Source organism: Plectropomus leopardus, chromosome 20 (genome assembly GCF_026936395.1).
Source record: "Plectropomus leopardus strain MGB_pleo_1.0 chromosome 20, ASM2693639v1, whole genome shotgun sequence".
Classification (NCBI taxonomy): Eukaryota; Metazoa; Chordata; class Actinopteri; order Perciformes; family Serranidae; genus Plectropomus; species Plectropomus leopardus.
This window is the reverse complement of record NC_142195.1, coordinates 990,960-1,015,549: the sequence shown is the minus strand read 5'-3', so window position 1 is coordinate 1,015,549 and position 24,590 is coordinate 990,960. Positions and strand designations below refer to the sequence as shown.

General features: G+C 40.3%; 1 protein-coding gene and 1 pseudogene across 2 annotated transcripts; both read left to right on the top strand.

Moving 5' to 3' along the window:
* The first annotated feature begins 25 nt into the window (after positions 1–25).
* Positions 26–6,279, top strand: LOC148186125 (uncharacterized; annotated as a pseudogene).
* Positions 6,280–7,330: 1,051 nt separating this feature from the next.
* On the top strand, positions 7,331–22,887 carry mvb12ba (multivesicular body subunit 12Ba). Of its 2 annotated transcripts, none has more exons than XM_042509599.2 (10): positions 7,331–7,570; positions 8,746–8,870; positions 9,527–9,634; positions 10,748–10,844; positions 11,078–11,207; positions 12,765–12,911; positions 15,819–15,913; positions 17,072–17,127; positions 17,475–17,534; positions 18,283–22,887. In XM_042509599.2, exons 2-10 carry the CDS (start codon positions 8,760–8,762, stop codon positions 18,367–18,369), a joined length of 891 nt encoding a protein of 296 aa, XP_042365533.1. In that variant the 5' UTR covers positions 7,331–7,570; positions 8,746–8,759; the 3' UTR covers positions 18,370–22,887. The 2 variants fall into 2 exon arrangements, with proteins under 2 accessions (XP_042365533.1, XP_087927152.1); XM_088071026.1 differs by lacking the exon at positions 7,331–7,570 and adding an exon at positions 7,577–7,712.
* Positions 22,888–24,590: the final 1,703 nt, after the last annotated feature.

The following is a 24,590-nucleotide window of genomic DNA, read 5'->3' as shown; positions in this document are numbered from 1 at the left end:
TATACACTCTCTCTCTCTCTCTCTCTCTCTCTCTCTCAAGCACACGCACACACACACACACACATATATACATACTTACAAACATACATACATACATACATACATAACAGTGATTTACTGTTTTTCCAAAATATAGTTAAATGCCATAAATGTCTCCTCTAACAAAACATTATACGGGAGCACCAAGGTCCCTATGAGGCGGATGGGAGAGGTGGTGGATTGGTCCAACAATCCCCAGACTTTAATTTCGAGGTCTGATGTTCACTTCCATCTAAATGTGACGGGGGGTTTTCTACACTTAACCATGTGCCCTTTTTGCCAACCCTAACCACATTCTTTTGTAGCGTAATCCCACCATATGCTTTTGTTGACATCGCAGTCATGATAGCAACATCCCAGAATGTTGACAGCAGACTGTAGCCCTCCTCTTTGGCCTGATGTAGTGTCTGAGTGTCGTGTTAACCAGGGTTTGTTGTTGTATGTGCAGAGGAACACATATCACGGGCTCATCAGATTGTAGTTTCTGCCTGTAGGTCGGGAGGAAATGGACTGGGCAGTGATCAGAGAGGTGGTCTAGGTTTGCTCTGTTAAAGGGCCCTATAACAATGAGCAGGGAGTATGACTGTCTGTGCTCCATGTTAGCTATCTGATCAGGAAGGTGTTCTGTCATTTCACTAACACAGGCCAGAGGTGGGATGTGAACTTCAGTTTATGCTTTGAGCCAATCATGATAATCAACAACTTATTATTAGAGTGGATGAGCATTTCTATCAACACCTCTCCTCTCTTGTCAACAAGAGGGGGAGAAAAATTGGGTTGTAAAAAAGTAAGGGGGGAAGTAGTAATTATGCCCTTCTATACATCACCCAGGTGATGTGTGCATGATTTATTGCCCTCTGTATACATTATCTCAAATTTTCTGTGATTTAAAGTAATTGAACAAATTAGGGGGTTTGAAGACTTCAGCAAGAAAAACACATGATCAGTTTGACTGAGGTCAGGTGACTGAGTTGCCATAACAGACTGTGTGGTGATGCTTAGTAAAGATACTCCCTCACACACTTTAAAAACTGATAGTGCTTTAACTCCACAGTCATTGCTTTTTTTTCCCATTATGCTAGTGTTAAACAAAGACTGTAACGAGCACTGTTAAGTGTCCAAAATCCTTTCTGACTGCACTATACGTCCAGGATGTGTTCGCCAAGCTACCGTACAAAGCCTGAAGTCCTGGGAGCTGCTAGTCTAGCCCTGTAAATAGGCCTTCAAGCAGCTCCAGATCTACAAGCTAGTTACCTAAAGAGTGTTCCAGGAATCATGTTGTTCTGTAGGCTGACGCAGAAGTTAGCATCACCCTGGTTCCCTCATCAAAAAGCCTACTTTTGGATTATTGCAGAAAATAAGATCTGTGGGAAACAAACATTTATGATACTCACACATTTTGTTCAGCAAGATAATCTTCACAAATGGACACCATTTTTAGGAATTCGGATGACTAAATGCCATTGCTGGAAGTGGGAAGCTAATGTTAAGCTATAAATGAACACAACGCTATCATGATATAACATCTCCCTCACAATAAGGCTGTGAAGCCGTGTTTGGTGTGGTTTCAGGTGATGACGTTCTGTAGTTTCATTTAGCTACTTGTTAGCAACTGTCTTTTTTAAAGACTGTTTAAGAGTAACCAAACCCTCAAACCACTTTTTTTTTTTAAGTTGCAAAGCAATGTACAGTATATTAGGTGTAGAGACAAAGTGGCCGCTGATTGGAGGCAAGCTGAGGGGGTCTGGATCCCGAAAGAGGAAGACATGAGCAACATCGAGCAGTTCCACATAATCTCGCTGCTCAGTGTGGAAAGTAAAATCTTCTTCAAGATTGTGGTTCAGGGTTTAACCAAGTACCTCTTGAAGAACGGGTTCATCAACACCTCAGTGCAGAAGGGAGGAGTTTCTGGAGTCCTGGGATGTCCATAACACACAGATTTGGTGACCCAGCTGATCCAGGAGGTAAAGGAAAACAGAGGGGACTCGGCAGTCCTCTGGTTAGACTTCACCAGCACCTACCGATCCATCTCCCACAAGCTTGTCGTGACCACACTGAACAGACATCATGTTCCAGAGACTATCCGGAAACTCATCCAAGTTTCGCTTCACCCTGGGAGGCAACCAGATCCCTATGGTGTCCGAAAAAACAGTCAAAAGCATAGGAAAGGTTTTTGACAGTTCCCTGAAGGACATCCCATCAGTCCAGCAGACAAGGAGCGAATTGTCATTAAAGGCTTGGATGTACCAGCAATGGTTGGGGCTTTCGAGGTCCTTGCCCTGTATGGGAGATCCACCAAACCGCAGCTTCCCCTGAGTGGCCTGACTGAAGAGTTCAAAGTCATCCGAGCCAGGGAGGTGATGATGTGTTGCGACTCCATGAACAGGAGAGTTGCTTCAGCTGGCATTCTTGTCAGGACCAGAAGGAAGGGGAAGGCACAGAAAGTGTTGGATAGAGCAAAGGCAAGGTAGCGTCACAGCATCCTAGTAGGCTCTGTGGCGGTGGGATGAGAAGGGCTGGGTAGCTGCCTTAAGCCTTGTTACGATAAAGCCTGTGTGAAAGAGAAGCGTTGACTGATCAAGGATGAGATAAGAGCTGGGGAAGAGGAGGACAGACGCTGCAGGATGGTAGGCATGCACAATCAAAGTGCCTGGACCAGGTGGAACCACGCAGAATCCCACAAGTTCACATGGTCAGAGTTCTGCAGAGCCGAACCATCTCGTATAAAATTTCTCATCTCTTCAGTCTACGACGTTCTCTCAAGCCCAGCCAACCTGCACATTTGGGACATGGCCGAGATCCCCCAGCATGTCAACTGTGCCAGAGGAGAGGCTCCTTGGAGCATATCCTCAGCTCATGTCCAAATGCACTGGATGAGGGGAGGTACCGCTGGCGCCATGAACAGGTTTTGGGTGTGTTGGCAGACACAATCTTCACAGCAATCCAGAGCAACAGGACTCATCACTTTATCACTTTCATCAGAGCTGGATAGAAAGTTCAACAACAACCCACTTCTTCGGGAGGGCTTATCGCCAATGCACGAGATTGGAAGGTCAAGGTTGACCTAAGAAGACAGCTTAAGTTTCTGGAACACATTGCAGCCACTTTGCTTTGCCCAGACATGGTTATAACATCAGAATCCACTAAGCAAGTGGTCCCGCTGGAACTCACTGTCCCCTGGGAAGATCGGATCAGGGAAGCCAACGGGTAAAAGGGCACAATATGCAGAGCTGGTGGTGGAATGCCAGACCAAGGGCTGGAGAACTCGCTGTGAACCAGTGGAGGTGGAGTGTTGAGGTTTTTCTGGTCAGTCCTTGCCACAAACGCTGAAACTCCTTGGATTCAAAGGACTGCAGTTAAGAAGAGCCACCAAAACAACCTGGAGGCAGCAGAGAAGGCCTCACTGTGGTTTTGGATCCGTAGAGGGGATCTGTGATACAGTGAGCCACTTGGACACAAGCCGGGGACTGATCACATCCGGCCGGGTCACCCGGGCGAGGGTGTCTGATGATCAAAGACCCGAAGCACCCAATGACCCCGGGTTCATCACCAAGGATGTGTCCAAGAAGCACTGTTCGGTGTATACTGGAACAATATGCTTATTTAGTAGTGTTGTTAAATGATTCAGGTCCAACTCTTGACATTTGACTGCAGAGTATTAAAATTCTACATATTGTGTATAAATATACATAGTGACTGCCCTCTAAAGGTTGAAACCTGCTATTGCAATTGAATTTTGCTATTGGCTGTTCCTGGTAGCAGAAGCCTGCCTTCATCACCAACAGAGCCCCCTGTCACCACCCCGTCACTGCCCTCTCACCAACCGACTATTTTGTGTGTGTGCCAGGGAGTAGGGAGGCAGCACAATTGAGTGACTGGCCGTGTCTTAGTCACCCCACCCCCCAGGACCTGCACATGTTTTAGCCTTTAATGGCATTCTAGGGAGGAGGTACTCAAGACAAAAGAGGGGGTTCAGTTTCCCTTTAAAACAGAAATTCAAGACGAGGGAACCGGAGGTGCTTAAATGCTAACTCAGACGTTTTAGATCTCTTTCTGGCTGGCCTCTGTAGGACTAGTCATCACTATGAAGACAGGACTTTAGGTACTGTGCAGAGGGCTAGCTGTCAAACCTCAATTCTTTTTTGTTTTTTTAGTTATTTGTTAAAATATTTTGGGAGCACTCAGTACAGATAAATGCTAAGTACCAAAAGCTGTAATGGAATGTCAGATTTGTTATTGTGTTTTCTGTGATCATAAATTTTGGAAAACCTGGTGCAGCTGCTTGTACTTTGTGAACATTTACCGTTTAACAGCTTTGAGTCAATGAAAAATGAAAAAGATTATTGTATTTCTTAGAATAAATTAGCAAAAGGCACTATTGTATTGGTATCAGCAGTTTCCCCAGCTTCTTGCCTTTGTGCTCCAGCTAAACAGTTGATGTGGATTATGATATTTTGTAGAGAGATGAAACTGATGTTGACCTTAACATATGACTCTATGGAAGACCCCAGGAGTTTGTAATATACCTGCTTCTTTTTTCCATTAACTTTTATTGTGAATTTACAAGGAGTGGGGCTGGATCATATTTTGTATGACACTGTATACCACAAACCACAAAATATATCATGGTGCATAATACATTCTGATACATATTTTGGGCAAATACACAAATCAAACATCCGTCCAAAAAACCTTGAAAAATCCAAACCTGAGACCTCCACAGGTATTAAACAGTATGGCACAATCTTAGAGAAGACACATTTACATCATCTGATATATTTATTATTTATTATTGTCATCTCTATCGTGGGGTAGCCCCATAAAAAGTGTATTGAGTAGATCTGATCATTCGTGTTCAGTGACAGAATATCCTCTTTATAACTTCTGATTTTGCATCAGACAAAATAACAGTGACCCTCAGCATTAATAGTATAGTTCGTATTTAGATTGTGACAGAAAAAGGCAGCAAGCACTTTTCATTTTTCTTCAAAGCTTTCGTTATTGATGTGGTACTGGTGAGCTTAATCCATATCACCTTGCTTGTTGATGTATGTGTGTGTGTGCATCTGTATAGCTGTCATGCACACACAAAGGGTTAACTGGCAGAAAATATGTCACGAGGAAAAGAAGCACTTTCTTCAAAATGTCAAAGTGTGACACCTTACATTATTATGATTTGGACTGAGTAGGGGTCGCCACAGTTTTCATCAGCTTATCTTTATAGAGTAAACGTGATGTTTTATACCCAATGCTGATGGATCTTTAAGTGACAAATCAATACAGCAAAGCTAAAGTTAAACCATTTGAAACCTGGATTGACATCAGTTGTCTTGTGTTGCATTTGGACGTCTTTCACAAGTGCTGAAACCTGTGCAAACTGGTTTGTTTTATTTTGAAAACATAGAAAAAAGACAATGAACAACCTGGCAAGAAATCATTAGAAATTTTGAAAAATTAGGAAACCGTTTCCTGATAAATGTATTCATAATTATTATTATTATGTATTTAGATAAACCATATGTTATATGGGGGGATCGTTTTTAGTGCTTTTTTAAAAACATTTCCCTGTTTGGTTTAGGTTTTTTTTGTTTGTTTTTTTTATTTTTTATTTTTTTTATTTCTTGCTAGTATTTTCTTCTTATGTTCTTGGAAGCAATGAGGACAACAATAGCTATCGCATAGGTGGGTTTAAAAATGTCATTTTTTCCTATTATTTGTTTCCCAAATAATTCCTACCATCTCACCATTGTTAGTTTAGATGCAGCTCATTTCTATCAGTTGCTTTATTTTCTCTTTTCCAAATGTTGTCTCAAGAACCAAAAGATCAAACATGTAGAATCTGTTACCTTATCACAAGCAGTGTTTTTTTCTATAAATGATTATCCAAATACATTTGATACAAATGTAGTGTATGCTAGCATCAACTTGTATATGATAAGATCATTTTACCTTTGTTTTAATGAAGTATTTCAACAAGTATTGCTTTACTTCCTTCTTTGAATTGTTTTTGTGTATCAGATCGAATCATGTTTCTGTTCTTATTCAGTTCCATTGAGGAAAAACCGATTGTGTTATAAGGGACATTGCATGCCTTTTTTTGTACAAAATTTCTGGTATTGTAACCGTGAAAAAGATGACCTTTGGGTTGTGATGATTCCGCAAACCTATTTCTGACCATGGCATTGCTATCTGTTGCTTTATTTTCAGCTTCAGTCATTGAAGTGGGAATAAAATGTATGTACAGAAGGTTGTTGACTTTATATACTTCTTTGTAATGCATCTAAATGTAGAGTGTGCTAGCATTAGTTTGGACTGTACTGTACTGTTCATTAGCATTGTGCAGCAGCTTGTCAAAGTGTCAAAGCCATACATTTTGCTTCTGCAGGAGTCAAAATCCTCGCCTACACTCCTGTATAAACAAGTACGTTCTTGATGCAGTCAGACGATGGACATATTGGCACAAGGAGCGTCCTCATTCTTCTTTCAATCTTCTACGTGCCGTTCACACTGTCTTACTCAACTACTCTGAGAGGAGTTCAAAAGTCAAACATATTTAATATGAAGTTTTCCAGGTGACCCTCTCTAGTCTAACTTGAGCTTCTCCAGGTTTAAGAACATCATGAGGTCTTTGACCCAGAGAGATGCTTTGGGGGCAAGTGATGACTCCTGCACTGCATGCTAATAAGGATGCAAAGGCAATACTGTCTTATGTTTTCCTCCTCATTGTTTGATGGTCTGGTAATACTCTAAAAATGTCCATCTCTGCACATGTTGTAAGTACAGTGTTAAAAGCCTCAGCAAGGTGCGAGGAGATGGCTGTGAATAACCTTGTAGACAGGACAAGAACAAAACATATGTATCATGTTTGCAGGTGACAAATGACATCTGTTACAGTTAACACTGGAATATATTTTGGTGAGTCTGGAGTTGGTGGGATAGATGCGATGAACAACTTTAAATGGTATCAGATTAAGCTTGAAACAGACGTACTGTAATTCACTTGAATTAATTTATCATCCTGATGTTTGTCATCTATAACTATACCAAGTTCATCTTTTTAGTCTTTTTTTTAATCAAAAGCAATTAGCCTAATTAGATTACCACAAAATAATTGCCACAACCTTGAGTCTTTGGGGTCCCTGAGGGTCTGGGACCCTGCCCAACAGTCATTTTTGCCAGCCTTATGCATCTAAAAACATGTTATATGTAATTTTGCTCCTTTAATACTACACCCGTCTATTTTTTCTGTGTAAGTAGGCAGGCACCGGGGAGGGAGCTGGAGGCTCCGCCACTCACTGATCACTCCCCTGTCCTCAGTCCCCCCCAGCTCCACCAATGGCACCCTCCCTAAATCGCTAGCTGGAGAACCACCATGCAAATCCATTCTTTGCAGCTTATATTTTGGATTGATTCGCAAGTTGCAGCAATTTCTTGAAGATGCGAGTCTTTATAAAGCTGTGAAAAGGGTCGGGAGAGGATAACACAGAGGAAAATACACGGACACCAATCGAATTCATCTGCCAACCGCTGGGTGAGAGGACTAACGCTACTCTGCTAGTTACCTAGCTAGTTTACCAGCTAACAATGCATACTCGATGTCTTCAAGCGGCTCTGTAGCATGTAATGCTGCTTGTTTTCTTCGACGGTGGGATAACATTACTACATTGACTTAGGTGTGTATGGTGAACGCTATATAGCCTGGTAGATAACATTCGGTCAGGCCAGGAATACTCCAGCCAGCGTCAACGCCTGACAGTTTAGCTCGTTTGTCGCAGTCAGTGTTACATTACTACTAGCATGCTAACGCTAGCCAACTAGCTTGTTAACTGTGTCGTAAAGCTAAGCTGTCTCCGTGTGAAGAACGGTCCCTTTCAAGAGAACAACAGTGACAGACGCAATGAGGTTATGATAAATAGGCATGCTATTTTGACATGGAGAGCGGTAATTGTTTGGGGTGGTCATTCAGACGGTTAACTAAGCTTTTTCTGTGAAATGACAGCACCACTGCGTCCCCTGCCCAGGACACGGAGGACATGCTAAATCCCGTGTACTTACACTGTGGTGGCACTTGTTCATGCTTTTCTTATCAGCAGAGATGTTTGAGTTAGCAGACCCCCAGTGATCAGGGTCAGGTTGTTGTGAATTCGGCATATTGCTACTTATTAGTCAGTATAATGTTTCTTCCTTTTAAAATTATGAAATAGTTCATGAGGCTTTATACTTATTTTTTTTATTCAAGTGACCGCAGTATATTAGTGGCATAAACTGGATTTATAAGTAGCACGAATTACAAGTACAAACAAAAATAACAAGATAATAATTTCAATAAAGATTTTCAGGCCAAACTTGCAAAATATACCTAAAAGCAAAATGCATAAGTACCAAGTGGCCACACTAACTTTTCATAAACATTTATGTTAATTTTCTTGTCTTCACAGATCTCAAATGCTAGATTTTGCAACACAGTGTTACTCATTATCACAGAGAGATGTGGGGTTTAAAAAAAGACATTTTTGTTCTTTGTTTTAAACCCAGGCAGTAGGCTGATACAATGGAAACCGCTTTTAGCAGTGAGAGGGATCAACACGTCCATGTACAGGCCTATGTGTTAAAAAGCCTGGGACAGAATCAAATTGAGGTGATTCCATCCTTCTTTTTCTGAGGGCTTTCCAAGAAGCTCATCTGTCCTGGTGCTTTTTGTTGCAGAAGAAGCAACAAAGATGCCTGAGGTTCGAGACCTTTCTGAAGCTTTGCCAGAGATGCCCATGGACCCAATTACTGGAGTTGGGGTGGTAGCCTCCAGGAACAGGGCACCCACTGGGTATGATGTGGTAAGTTTCTGAACACAACTCAGGACAGATAAAAAGCTTGTTTATAAAGCTGAGAAAACAGTCATCAGTTTTTATTACATAGCCAAAAATAATTGTTGAATCTCCAATCATGACCACCACAATAACTAAAAATATACATCTCAATGTACCTTCTATGACAGAGCTTAAAACCATTTGAATCACTGACTGTGTGATGAGACACAAGTTTAAACCCCCATACTAACATGTTTTGTTTTGTTTTGTTTTTTTTGCTTCTTACCTATGATCTCATAGGTAAGAAGCAAAAAAAATAAGCCAGATAAGTCAGAGTTTACAGTGGACCTGGGTACAATTATTTTTCTAGCCACAAATTAGTTATTTATGGTTTCCAAATTTTAGATTTGGAGCTTTTTAAATAATAATCAGTAAGTGTGTGCTCATAAATCATCTTTAGAACCTGTCAAAAACTTTTCTGCCGTAGGGTAGAGAATGCAGACAGAATTGTGAAATTTTGTAATGAAATTAAATCAGCTGTAAAACACAGAATTTGGTGGAATTTTCCAAAATGTGGATGCAAGATGGAAGGTTGATGTAAAAGGTCTGAGACAGGTTAAAAGAATAATGTGAAATCAAATATTGTATTTTCTTCCTCAGTTTGCTGACTTGTCTGCCTCCAGGTCTCTACAACAACAGATGGCCTAGATGCTGACCTGTGGAAAGATGGCCTTTTCAAATCCAAGGTGACCCGGTACCTCTGCTTCACCAGGGTCTTCTCTAAAGAAAATGTAAGTTCATTAACCTTAACAACTAGGGATGTCCTAATATCAACTAAAACATCAGATCGAGGGCCCATCAAGGCATTTTTTTGACAGATAAGGATCGGGAATATGTAGCCTATAGAGACTTTGTTTTATATCAGCTGTCACAGAGATGCTTTAATTAAATGCAAAGCAATGTGGAGTGCAGCCTTCATTCCTCTGCTCCCCTAAGCTGTCCATCTCCCCTCTCTGCTGAACTTATGGGCAGTAGCTGAGCCCTGCCTGTCTCTAAACGCCACAAACCATAAACAAAAACGCATTATCAAGACTGATTATTTAGGTTATTTTCTGCAGTCTGAGCACTTGTTTTGTTTCAGCTAAGCATGAGAGTCTCACGTTTAGCCTTTTGCGCTGTTTCTCTGGTCTGTCACTGAGTAGAGACAGACAACTATGCTAAGTTTACGACAACCTCACTCACCACGCCACTGCAGGTACACAAGCCTTGCAAAAAAACTCCCAACATGGTTTATTTATTAATGAAGTATAATCTGCTCCAAAAGATGTGCAGATGACAAAAATAAACACTCAGCAGACTACAGTTCATTCAAGTTACTGAGACAGGCTGCCAGAGCAACAAACATTGGACTCTTAAAGGGACAGAGACATTCTCTCGAAACAGCGATGAGGCCAACACAATTAAAGTTAGGGTTTGTCATTTTATACTTTATTTTGTAAAGTAAATGAATGAAAAATGAATAAATAATAATAATAATAATAATGATAATAATAGGCTAATACATTTTTTTAAAATGGAAAAGAACAACTTAAATGTTTTTTTTTTATAACTTCACAGAAGCCTACTTAAAGTATGCACTGTGCAGCTGTATTATCTAAGAAAATACAAGTATCAGATCGGGACTCTGAATGGGCAGATACTCAATGTCAAATGACTCAGATCAGGAACAAAAAAGCATCATGGGACATCCCTATCAAAATCATTATACAGAAAGTATGTGATTGAATCGCTGGTGAGGTCATTCCCTGCTTTATTCCCATTTCTCCTTCTGTTTTTCCCCATTCTCTTTCCTTCCCATCACTTATCTCCCTCTCTCCCCTGTCCTCTATACCTTTTTTCTATAGAGCCATCTGGGCAATGTTCTGGTGGACATGAAGCTGATCGATATAAAGGACACTCTGCCTGTGGGTTTCATCCCCATCCAGGAGACTGTTGACACTCGTAAGTAATCTGGTCTGATAAAAAGGCACTGCAAGCATCACTGAGTGGCAACAGTGTTGGTCTGAAAGTGATTACAATTAAATCTTTAAATGCCCCAAAAAGTCGGGCCCAATAATAAGGACTGCTGTATTAGTCTGCTGAGAACCTCTCTGACAGTAATGTGTAGTTAATGAGAAAACTGTTGACAGTGGAGTGACTTTAGTCTTTCTGTCTGTCGTTTGTGTGTCCCGCAGAGGAGCAGGCCTTCAGGAAGAGGCGGCTCTGCATCAAATTTATTCCACGGGACTCCACAGAGGCAGCCATCTGTGACATCCGCATCCTGGGACGCTCCAAACAGGCCCCGCCTCAGTACACATTTATAGGGTAAGCAGCTTGGGATCCAGTGATGGAATTAAATTACTCAAAACAAGTTTTGCTTTTGATTTTAGCGGTAAAAATTAAAGACAAACTGAATTTCCCTTCTGTTAATATAGTAAACAGAAATTCCCTTGTGGGGTTAAAGTGAAAGCTGTAAACGTGTCTTTAACACCAGAGGCTGCAGTAATTTCACAAAACATATTTACATGAATTATGCAGCATGACTGTATCAGTAACAGCTTTCAGTGTGTCTACATCACCTGCACTCGTCTATAATAGTTACACTGAGGGTTTAGAGAACAGCATAACTTCTTCGACAGCTTCCAACAGCCCACCATCACTCCAAGTCAGAGAACGAGTGAAATCAAAGCAGGGCAGTTGGACTGGGGCACCAGGCTGCCAAATCACTAAATCTGCCCCTGATAATAAGGAGAGCAGTTGGATGAGAGGTCTGTCACTGCCTTGCTCCCAGTTTGCTCTGATGGATCTAACAATCAACTGTGTGATCAGCCAGGTGTGATTGTTTTTATTAGGCCCACTTTTTGTCACTCTTTAAAAATAGTAAAATTAATTACTTGGGCTCAGATACTTTGGCTCGGACAGGAATGTGTGGCACGAGCTTTGCTCTAGTATCCAAATGTGCACAGTCTGTATTCAGGTATGTTTCCTAAAAACAAAACAATAACTATTTTTGCACTTTTTCAGTATTCACTGCTGTTGGATGTTGGGGGGGCCCTTACCCCCGGTCCTCCGTGGAGATTACGCGCGTGGTAGGGGGCTCTAAATTGGGGGCTCTAATCAGGAGAAATGCGGGAGAGATATAAAAAGAGAGATAGAAAAAGGGAGGTATCCCGGGAAAATTGGGAGGGTTGGCAAGTGTGCTTCTACCTCCTAAGGAGAAAGATACAGTGTTCAATTCAAATGGAATTTCTTTTGTTTAATGAACATAAGGAGGCCCCATCTACCAGATCCGGTCAGCTGACCTTAAAGGAAAGATCAGGTCATAGAAATCAACAAAAATCATGGTGTTCGTGAAATTCAGTAGTCCCAACTCACACCTATCACCCTGTCTGAGCATGACATCATGAGAGCTTTTAACTGTGTGGACACAGGGCTTGGATGAGACAGTATAAGGGAGATACACCAGATACACCAGGCCAGTACTGCGAGGCTCAGGAGGAGGCCAAGGGGATCCTATATGAAGACGTGCCTCACACTCCCAATCTATTATTCACTGTTAAAGTCTTTCTTTCTTTCTCTGTCTGTCTGTCTTTCTTTCTTTCTTTCTTTCCTTTTTCTTTTCTTTTGTTTTCTTTTTTAATGCACCAAGGAAGGACAGTATTTATTTCATTGAAAATAATTTTTGATGGTTTCATGTGACTAATAAATTGATGGACTAATAGTACTAATGAGATTGTGAGATGAAACTTGTACACAAATCTTGAGGCAATGGAGAAAAAAAATGAAGTTGACATGCTTCATGTTAAGATGCAACTTTTCTATATTATCTGAATACATTTTTCAGCTCTTTCGCTCATTAATATTATTAACTTTTTTTAACAGAGAGCTCAACAACATGGGAATCTGGTATCGCATGGGGAACGTACCTCGGGCCCAGGACTCCGCACTTGCACCAACCACCAACAACATTCAGAATGTGAACTCCTCCTCCAGCTCAGCTCCAGCAGTTGCAGCAGCTTCTATGCCCAAGTATGTCTGCTCTAACAATCTGTTTGTACGTGTGTGACCTCACAAACATTTAATGTATCCTCACTTTTCGAGCTAGCTTACATGCATCCTGCATTTACAGACATGGCTAAGAGACACTCTACTCCACTCGTATAAAAGGAAAGAGGATGTTCACTGTACTAAAAAACATTGCCTAAAGGGAAAGGAAACAGATCTATCTTTAGACCACAGTGAAGTAGAAAAAGGAGACACTTTCAGACAGAAAAAAAAAGAAAAGTAGTGCTGTTGAAAAAAAGAGGAATGTTGTCTGCTGTAGAGTTATGGTACATTAATTCTCGAAATATACATTGTGTTCTTGAAACTACCAAGGTTGCATGCCACAGTCACCAATCCCATTCGAACTGGCTCCATGGGCAGAACTTCATGTTAAAATTTCATGTGGTTTGATGACATGTACATGTAATACAGTGGGTTGCTGTATGTTTAGCATAAGAGGAAATGTTAGTGATTGATTAGGGAAGTCCCAATCATGCTTTTTGCTCCAAATCGCAATCTGATTTATTTGATATTGAATATCTGCTGAAACTGAGCCCTGATCAGATACTTGTATTTACCTGAATAATACCGCTGTTTAAAAAATGACCAATAAACCTGCTTTCTACTTTCTACATACCTCAGGTACTTTAAAGTTATTTAAATCAATCAAGTGTATACACTTGACTGTTTAATAACTCTACAGTGCAATAGAAACAAAATGTCTGCGTCCAAATAGGTTTTTTATTTTTATTTTATTTCAGTAAACCAAATAAAAATGTTTTTATATTTCTCTTATCTCAATAGTGCTGCATTTGTTTTCAACAAAATAACAGAGTAAACAAAGTAAAATGTGTCTTCAGAAATTGCTTTCACATCCACTCAGTGCAGCATTGTATAAAAGTACAGAACATTATCATTATAATAATATAATCACAATTCCACAAGTGTTATAGTAGTAGTATAGTAGTGTTACAGCAGAATTCTAACATTATCAGTCACAAAAAAACAAAAAAATGATCACTATTCTGCTTATTAAACCAAGATTGTACAACTTGTTCATTAAAAATGATCAATAAAAATGTCAGTTCCACTTAAAGTGGTGAAGCAGCTTCAGTTGAACATGAAAAAAATCAGTTAATACTTATTGAAGTAGCAGGATTACAATAAAACCTGAATATCTGCAGCAAATCCTGTTCTTCATTTACCACACCTGCATAACTGCGGACATAAACAAAAGATTTGGCAGGACACATGCTCAAAATAACTGATCCTGATTAAAATATGTGTTGATTGGGCCTGATACCGATCCTTCCAATCCGATTGGAACATACCTATAATGGATTCCTTATAGGCTCTCAGCTTGTGGTGAAAGTGAAGGCAGGAGAGAAATCAATACACTCGAAGAGCCATGTCCTGCAGTCCATTCCTCTGTACCAGCTCCATGTTTAACCCTCATGTTTTCCTCTAGTTTAATAACATTATTTAACCTTGGGGTTAATCTGACCTCAGCAATTTAAACCTCCAGAAAATGATTATAATCAAAATTGTTGCCCAGGTTTATATTTCAGGTACATACAGTTTCTTTGCTGACTACCTAAATAGCTCTTTAAATGAAATATATTTAAAGCCTTACATTGTTGGAAGGTAATGTATCTGCTGGGCAGTGTTGGGCAAGCTACTTTAAATTAGTAACTTAGTTACAGTTACTAGTTACTTCTTTCAAAAGTAACTCAGTTACTTTAAGTTACTCGTTACTTCCAAGGTAACTAGTTACTAGGGAAAGTAACTTTTTTTTTTTACTCTAAATTATCTTATTAATGCACACACTTTATTTTGGGGTTGATGTGGCATAGTGTTTGACAAAACAACTGTAAAATTTGATCATTGTACCCAGTATCACTATCACTACGATGCAGTGCATCAACAAAACACAACATACCGTATATTTTGAAACTTTTGATAGATGTTTCAGCAGATTCGAGTTGCTGGTCTTTGATGAGGATAGTGTTTTCGAACCTACACACAGATTGCAGGTCACCACAATATTCCTCTCGTCTTTCGCCGTAACAAAGGAAAAATAATGTCCATATTTCCACGTAAGAAATCCCATGCCTGGACTGCCGTCGACTGCCGCCATTGTTGTTTTCATTTATTGACGCGGACGTGACGTCGCCGTGTCACGTGACGTCCGCGTCACGTCCACCACGGAAACTATATTCCTGAGTTATGCACGTGAAGTAACGGGTAACGAGCCTGTTTAAATCACAGTAACGATAAACGCGTGACTGATTTTGACAAAGTAATTAGTTACTGTAATCGTTACCGTAAAAGTAACGTAGTTACTGTAATGCGTTACTTAGTAACGCGTTAGTCCCAAAACTGCTGTTGGGGGTTGAAAGATGACAGGACGATCAGCACTAAAAGTCTCTTTCTCAATATCAGTGGTTGTCACACTACTATGGGTATTCTCAGGTAGATTAGGGCCCTAAAGCAGAGGGATTACAAAATTGCACGTTATAGTGGCCTAAATATCATCCTGACAATCAAAAAAATATGTGTGTAAAATACTGATACTTCTTATATGTTTTATACAGCTTAAACAGCTCATGGTCAACTGACCCCAAAGAACACAAATGTGTGCAAATTGTATACAGGACATTGCAATCATATGATCATGTTATTTAATATTTACCTACTTGTCCGTATTTAATTAAATCAAATTGACCTCAAGTCTAATCGGGTTAAAAGTGTTTGTCAGCATAACTGAGTAAAAACTTTTACTTTGCTTTTTTTGGGGAGTAAAATCAGCAGCAGGGGACAGATGCATAGAATCATTGTTTTGTCTCCATTGAATTAACCAGATGCTGTTTTTAATTTTGCTTTGTCACCAAGGCATATTTCCATGACCCTCCCAGCCAGCTTTAGAGGGAAGAACACTACCAGACCAGACTATGAGCACCAGAACTCCAACCTGTATGCTATCTCAGGTCAGCACGCTGTCTTCTCCATTCTCTCCGCAAAATCAAAAATCTTAAAATGGGCCAATAAAACTCCTGCCACACATGGCAGTGTTAGTGTGTATAAAAATAAAGTTAAAAAACTACAATTTACTCCTTGGCTTCAACATAACGATGGGTGTAAGAACATCAAACTGGGAACAACGAACTGCAGAGGTACAACATATTAGCAGAGCTAGCAAGCGAAGCTAACAAGCACAAGCGGCACTCTGACAGTTTGGTATTTCCTGACCTTGAAATCTACAAGGCTTATTTGAAGCATGTTTGTATTATCTCCACTCATACAACTATTTCTACCTCTCTCTCCCCATTTATCTGATTACCTATTATCACCAATTGCTAATTCATGTGTGTTCCTCATGAAGTAAAAGGAGGGTGATATGTGTCTGCACGTATGCAAACGTTATCTCTTGACACGTGTTGGTGTGTATATGTGCGTGTGTGTGACTGGAGTCTCCCTCTTGGCTGTACAGCTGTGCTCCCCTACTGTGAGCCCCCTGTGCTGGCCTGGCCTGCTGGTGGCCCTGACGTCTGCATGCGTGCTAGCCGGGGGACTTGCTTGGTCACTTTCTTCATCCACATCCACCACTCTCATCATCGTCTTCATTGTTATTAGTAATCTTCACTACCTCGGCTTTCACTTGTTTTCTTCACCATCACTCTTTAAGCATCCCTCTTACAAACCTTGCCACCTTCTTAAAGAATTTTGCCTCAATGATTTTTAATAATCAAATTATTTAATTTACTCGTATTTAATCGTTTCAGCCCTAGTTAAAACTTTAAAACTTTATATGGAAAAAAACCTGAATTGTTGAATATTCATATTTAACGGCTGAATCGGATTCGACAGGCATAATTGTGAGTCAGGTACAGCCAAAAAATGGGGTATGGAAAGAAATTTATTAACCTCATTCATTTACAGCTTTGTACACATGTGTCTAAAGCAGACACTCTTAAATTAAGTATCTCCTGGCAGTACAAAGTAAAAATCAGGCCCGTCAGCAGCACTGCTGGACAGAATCCAAGGGGAACACTGTTTGTGATTAGATGTGTTCTGTGTTGTGTTACTTCTGTGCTGCTACTGTAATAGACACATTTACTGAGCCTTTTTTGAATTGTCTCTTTCAGCTATGGATGGAGTGCCTTTCATGATCTCTGAGAAGTTTGCCTGTGCCTCATCTGATGTAAGTTACCTACACTGAGTCTTTAACCCCTTGGTGGCAAGTTGACCTGGTCATAGGTTTGCCAAAAGATGCAGTGAATAACTTGAGGTGCAAGTAAATCATTGCCTGATGAAGTTACATAACAGTTAGGTGCACCAATGATACCAATGTAGACATTTTGTCTGAAGCCCTGCAGCAGTGTTAAAGCATGCTATAACCTGTAAGACTCTCCTGTTTGGCTGTCAGATACTCTGTAGTTGAAAGAAAATAACTGTACAGAAACACCAAAGTTCTTGAAGCAAGTTGAACTTGCTCACATAAGTGGACAGCTAACCAACAAACTAACCCTTGCTGCTATATATGTTCAGCTGCAGCAGGTGGATCTGATGGGCATCACCATCAAGTCACTGGCTGAGATTGAGAAAGAGGTGAGTAGACAAATGGTATGAATTTAAAGTACTGCTAACATTATAATATATATCATATGACATATTGGAGAATTTCAGTTTATAACAAACTAATGTAATTTTCATTACTTTATCAGTACAGTACAGTACAGTACAGTACAGTACAGTATTCACCAAAGTATGGGCTATTGCATTAACAAGGTCAGACTGCAGAATGTATATAAAGACAGATGACACGCCCCCACTTACCCCCTCTACGCTTACGTGAGGGTAAAATATCCCAGTTACAGTCGCTGCCATCTTGCGATGGTGATATCATTCGGAGCTGGAGTCTGCCAATAGCGAAATGTTACATTTTGGGGTAACTGTCATGTTGTCCATCTTTATTTACCCCTTTATATAGAGGTCAAACTGAAATTGGACACACCTGAAATGGTTATAGTACACTGCAATATATGTTATGAACAGGAATGACACTTAAACTGCAGGGTTGGGCTTTGCTATGAGTGGAAAACACTGGCTGTTAAAGTGAAAAACATTTACAGCAGCAGATGATGGAGAGACCTGGTGGTGGTATAAATTCACATTGCTTTTTCAGTAATTGTTTCTGTAATTACACACTGTGTCCAGCAGATGGAAGTGAGCTCCTTATGTTTGATGTATCGTGTTGTTGAAAAACCCCAAATGATTTGATGAATTCAGAGTAAACTTGGATGATTTTGGCCTGAGCACATTACAAAGTACTAATGTTTGAATGTCCTTCTGTCAGTATGATTACAGTTTCCGCACAGAGCACAGTGCAGCAGCTCGCCTCCCTCCCAGTCCAACAAGGACCTCCCTGAGCTCTGAGGCCTGAGGACCTCCTCCTGACCACCCTAACATGGCTCTCCCTACAGATACCAGCAGGAGAAACCTGCACACAACTACTGAGGACCTGCCCACATCAAAGAAGACAGAAAAAAAAAACACAAAAAGATGTTGCTTTCTAAAGGAAGCTGGAAACACTGAAAGATGAGCAGAGCACTGAGGGGCTCTGCTGGCTGAAACCACTATGTACAACATTTTAAAATGAGATGGATTACCCATTGTTGGAAAAACAGACCTTTTTTTTCTCAAGGAAATTTAAAGGAGTCTCACTGATACGATTTTAAAACATGTTTCTTTTCTCAAAACAATGGCAGAGTGTTATTGCCTGTGATACAGATAACCATGTCCCACCTGGGGAACTTGGATGAAAAGGATTCTTTGGTGTTTTGGAGGCCAGCTGTTAGGCCTTTGCTCTGAAAAGGAATAAGAAGCTGTGAGCAGCCACCATGTTCATGGCACAGCTGCTGCTCTGTCACTAGCCTGGATCATGGCACTAGGAGACATCCCACTTCATGTGTTGGAAATCCTAAAGGAACTGTCCTGCCATAGGATGTAGTTACTGCTTATTTGGAGAAGAATGGTTGCCATTGTTCCTACTGGTGTGGCTGTGAGTGCACTTTGGGAATGTCACTGTGCTTCATGTTTGCCACAGATACTTTGTTAACCACTCCTTCACTGTGTGTACAGGAGCCTGCAGCTGGGCTCACATATTTAACCACTCTTACTCTTTATGTACTGAGAGACACCAGGACACAGGTTACACTGCTGGACCCCTCCAGCCACTATCCTTTTTTCTTTGCTCCTTTTTAGCTCAAACATTCCTCCTGCAGGTGTTTCGTGTCCTTCACCTTGTTTAACCCAAATGAGTTTCAGTCACAATTTTTTAGCCGTCCGTTTGAGTTTTTGTCAGCACAGCTGTCTCCATGGGCAGTGTGACCCATCACTACAAAATTAGATGAGAGTTACGGATGAAACCGGGGGGCCGTACCACAAAGGTTAATGTCTTAGCGAGGTATGTTAAGTCCTACGAAGGTGGCTGTCTGGCCACATTGCCATGGCAACTGATGCTGCAAACGTAACCTGGTCAGGAGCAGGTTGTGTTCCAAGTCTCAGCTTGAAATCAGCTGAAAAGCCCCTTGCATCTTCTGAGTAGCATCACTCTTTAATCAGTGTCAGCATATGAGATACATACAGATTCTCAGCTGAGGGAAAATGTTATAAATACACTATTAAACATTTTGAGCCATAATTTTACTTACTGAACGTACTGAAACTTACTGAATGCATCGCGTCATGTTTTTTTTTTTTTTCTGTGAACAGGAACTTTAAGTTTTCAGTGATGCAGAAAATCATAGCAAGAATACTGTTTTATTTGATTCATGTGGTTGTTGTTGCTCTTAGTGAACTGCTGAATGTGTCTGTAGTGTTCTTGTCCACAGTGATTCTATAAGAAGCTTCTATAAAATTACAGGTAGCATTAAATATTAACACTTCACTCTTTTTTTTTAATAAGGATGACCGTTACCTGCATATAAAAATCTCTTCCTTTAGATCATACCATGTTGTTATCACTGTGGGTTATGTTTATATGCTTAGTTTTGATTTGCTGCAGTGTATTTTACATTGCTGGTATATTACAGCTGATTATTCTATTGATATTTACCACAGACAATATTCAATAAGTAAAATTAATTTCACTTTGAATTGTCCAAAAACTACAGCGATTTATGTCTCCTTTAATACTGGACAGAGTCAATCTGCTGCATCAGTTTTAAAGTTTTAGAGCTGCAGGATGAGCTGCTGTTAGTTAGAAATAAACAGAGTGACAAAATAAATATTACATTCACCTGTGCATTCATACATGTAGGCATTTTCTGCCAGCGCCCCTCTCTCGCTTTCATTTAAGCAACAGTGTAGCTTTTTATGGTAGGCCTCATACATTTAATATTCTTTGAAGGCAGAAGTAGGCGGCATGTGATTGATCATTTTTAAGTATCAAATGATGCACTGAACGCATCTGTAAACACGCTCTGGGCCTGAAGCATTAAGCGTGAGTTAACAGAGACGGGAGATAAGCATGGTCACCAACTATGCTCAAGGTTCCTGTTAGCTCAGAGCAAGGCTGCAGGGTTTGTCCAGCAGCTCAGTCAAAGAGAGTCTGGCTCTGATGAACTGGCTTTGTGGTGCAGCCCTCTGGGCTCTATGAATTCCTTCTGGCTGCTGTTACCCTAGCCTCTGCAACTCCACAATCTACACTTTACTCTCCATGTTTAGTGTCTACTACAGACAATAATACAGAAAACCACAGCTCCCACTGAAATCACCTGGAGCTTATGGGAAATTGTGTTAAAATCATCCTAACTATTCATTATAACATGTTACTTTTTTTAAGTACAGTGCTTAAGAAACAAATATGTTGCAGGAGAAATGTTACAAATTGTAGTTGGCTCATGGCGTATGAACAAATGCAAAGTGCTCTTTTTTTGTTCAAGTACATTGGTTACATGTGAAAAACTTTGTGCCTAAAGTGCATGTTTAGGTCTTCAGTTTAGCTTGTTTTCCTATGACCCTTTTAAACCAACTTTTACCTGTCGTTAAGCTCAAACCTGCTTTAAGATTTATTTTTTACCCATTTGACATGTGAACTCAACTCCAAACCACTAGAGTCGAGCTTTAATGAGACTCATGGGACTTTGACGCCAAGACGGGATCAGTGGTGGGTCTGAGGAGGAGTTGAAGTCTGTGAACCACACTGACTTTTCACTTGTCCACAGTTAGCACTGTCCAGCAACACTGCAACACTGGCTTCAAAGTGGCTCCAACACTGGCTTCTCATTAGAGGAACAGTCATGTGAAAACAACAATTTAACAATTTACCTTGAACCAATTTTATCAGGACATATATATATATATATATATATAAGGTCAGGACAAAATGACTTTTTCAGACTGCAGTCAAGATGTAGTGTGAAACATGGAATCATACGACCATGAACAAAGGTAGCCCAAAATCAGTATTGAGCTGTGACATGTCTTGAATGCAGCCTGGTGTAAATTCAGCAGATTAGTACTGTAAATCTCATTTTGTCTGCCCACGAGAGTTCAAGACATGCTAAGTGGAAAGGGAGGTCACACTAAATGCTTGAAATTTAAGCTTGTTGAAGTTAATTTGTTCTGAAATATTTGCGTCTTTAATACTGTATACATATTTCCCTTATGTTCTGGTTGTATTTGATTAAAGAGAGTACTGAGGAATAAAAATGTATGATCATTATAACCTTACTAAAACAACAAAGTATAAGGTGGCCTGTGACTTTTGCATAATAGTGTGTGTCAGTTGAAGTCATTGAAAGTTTTGGAGAAGTCATGGAATATTGGCCTGTGTAATGATACTTTTAAATAATCCAAACGAAAAAAATTGTTGTAACGAAACAATTTTGTAAATTAATTTTCTGTAGCTGTCAACATCATGAAGTGCTTAAATGCGTCCATGTGTGACGTTTCATTTACCATCACGTACATTTCTTCATTCTCTTCCTGCTCTCCGTCTCTCCCTTCATGTTTGCCAGCTGCCTGACATTATGTTTAGTTAAATTTTGAATCTGATATGTCAAAGTGTTATAAAGAATACTGGGCAAGTGGGACAAGGAAAAACATGTTATGATTGGGTCCTTGAAAAGTCATTTAAAAGTTTTTAAATTTTGCCTATGAATTTCTGGGAACCCTGCATATATACATACATACACACACACACATCAGGACATTTCTGTACTGACCTTTCTTGTTACTTACGAGCAAACATATACACTGACACAGATATACCTAAAAATTTCAAATTAAAAGACTGGGAGTTGTTCCTTTCCGTTCCTGGTGGGCCTTCATGTGACATCTCTTAGTATTCAGTACGACTTTGCTCCTGTAATGCAGTATTGTGTTGAGAAGCACCAATTTTTTTTGGTGACCAATGATCCTGTTTGATTTTGTTTACTTAATTTGTTTCAAATGTCTACAATATTACTGAGTCATAAATGCATGGATTAACTCTTTTTTTTTCTATTTTTGTTTGTCTAAGTTATTAGTCATTACAATATTGTGATCCTGTTGTTTTCTGAAATGTAACATAAAAATGTTAGTCACAGTGACGTGTGATGGACGGCACTGTGAATATGAGCTGACTATGTGTGTATCTGCCCGCTGTGTGAGAAGCTCCACATGTATCATTCTCAGCTATGCCGTTTACGCCCACCTGGTTTTATTGTAACAATAGCAAACTAATATGGTGTCTGCATTAACAACAAGTAACCATCGTGCTTTGATATGCCTGTTAGTTTGCATGCATTGGTGATATGAGGAGTAAGAGGTTTTAATAGGACAGTTATTTTTGTAGGTTATTGATCAAAAGTCACAGATTTTGTCTCATGAATATTTTAATCACTAAAGAGTCAAGAAATCAGCATCGGTTGAATTTGTATTATGAGGAAGTTTTATTAAACTCTGATGAACAGAAGTCATTGACTTGAAGTTGGCTTTAATTTAAAGATGGTGATGTCCCTCAGCTTCAACTCTGGTTAACCCTTAGGGCCAGCTCTAATACTGCAAACACTCGTATTGCTCTGTGCACAAAATACGCTATTTAAAATCAAGCTTTAAAAGTTTAATTTGATTTTCTACTTTCATTGAGTTTACTTTTTACCCAACATCAGTCCCAATCATAAATACCAAATATTCCTTAATTTTCTGAATTTTTACCCTTTAAATGCAGGCTTTTTGTCATGATGGCACTGTGTTTTAAATTAGACACACACACATTGCTGCTTTGTTGCTGCATCGCCGCCGCTGCTGCGATGCTGCCTGATGCTCTGAGATCTGTATTTCCATATTTATAAGCACAAATTCCACTCACTTATGAAGTCGTGCAAGCTCCTGCACAGCAGACAACATGGTCCTGTAAATGTTTCAAAATAAAATACCTTGTAAATATGCCTGAGGCCCGTTTAACACAGCGCGCATCAGGACCAGCCAAAGTGTTTCTTTTATTTTTAATAGGCTAACAAAAAACAACTCACATCAGAAATATTACTCTTCCAAGAAGCTGAGCAGAACAGTGACACTCTCCACAGACTGAATCTAACTGTCATTGTGTCAACGCTGAGGTAAAACAACAAAGGAAAGGCACATAACATATTTTAAATGCTTGTGTTGGACCCCAGATGACGAAAGTCCACCACATACTGTCGACCCCCCCAGAATTCATCAGAACAGAAAAAAATGATTGCATACAAAACAAATAAAATCAATTTGGCGGGGGGTCAATGTCCCATACGTATTTTTCTTCTTGTGAGTTTGTGGATGTGAGACTGAGGGGGCTGTGTTGTGTAGTGGGGAGCGGTGCAAAAACTCTGGCATCATCCAGTAATGTGGTCCGTTGGTGAGTGGCAGAGCAGAGAGCTGTGGTGTTGGGGATGAAATCCCCCGCGACCCACAAAGGTCCGCCGTAAACCAGTTCAGAGGATGAGGGACTGGAGGTCCTCTTCAGGAGCGGTTCTGAGGCCCAACATGACCCAAGTTAGTCTGTTGACCCAGCTGCTGTCCTTGAAGCTGGCTCAGAGACCAGCCTTCAAACAGTGATAGAAACGCTCACATACCCTAGTAGCTTGCAGGTTTTAGGTGGTGGAGTTTCACTCCCAGGCTCTCTGTGACTGTGTGCCAGAGATTTGACATGAGCTGTGGACTCCTGCCCAGATTGTGGCAAGAAAATCTCCCCTATACCATTACACCAACAGCAGCAGTCTGAATCTTTGTTACAAGGCAGGATGCATCCATGCTGTCATTTTGTTTATGCCACATTCTGACCCTACCGTCCCAATCTTGCAGCAGAAATCAAGTCTAATCAGAACAGGCAATGTTTTCCATTCTCCTGTGTGAATTGTAGCCTCAGTTTTCTTGTTCTTAGCTGACAGCATTGGCACCTGGTGTGGTCCTCTGTTGCTGTAGCCCGTCTGCTTCAAAGTTCCATGTGTTGTGTGTTCAGAGATGCTCTTCTGCAGACCTCGGCTGTAACGAGTGGTTATTTGAGTTGCCTTTCTGTCAGCTCCAACCAGTCTGGCCATTCTCTTCTGACCTCTGGCATTTACAAGGCATTTTCATATCCAGAGGACTACCGCTCACTGGATATTTTCTCTTTTTTGGACCATGTAAATGGTTTTTGTG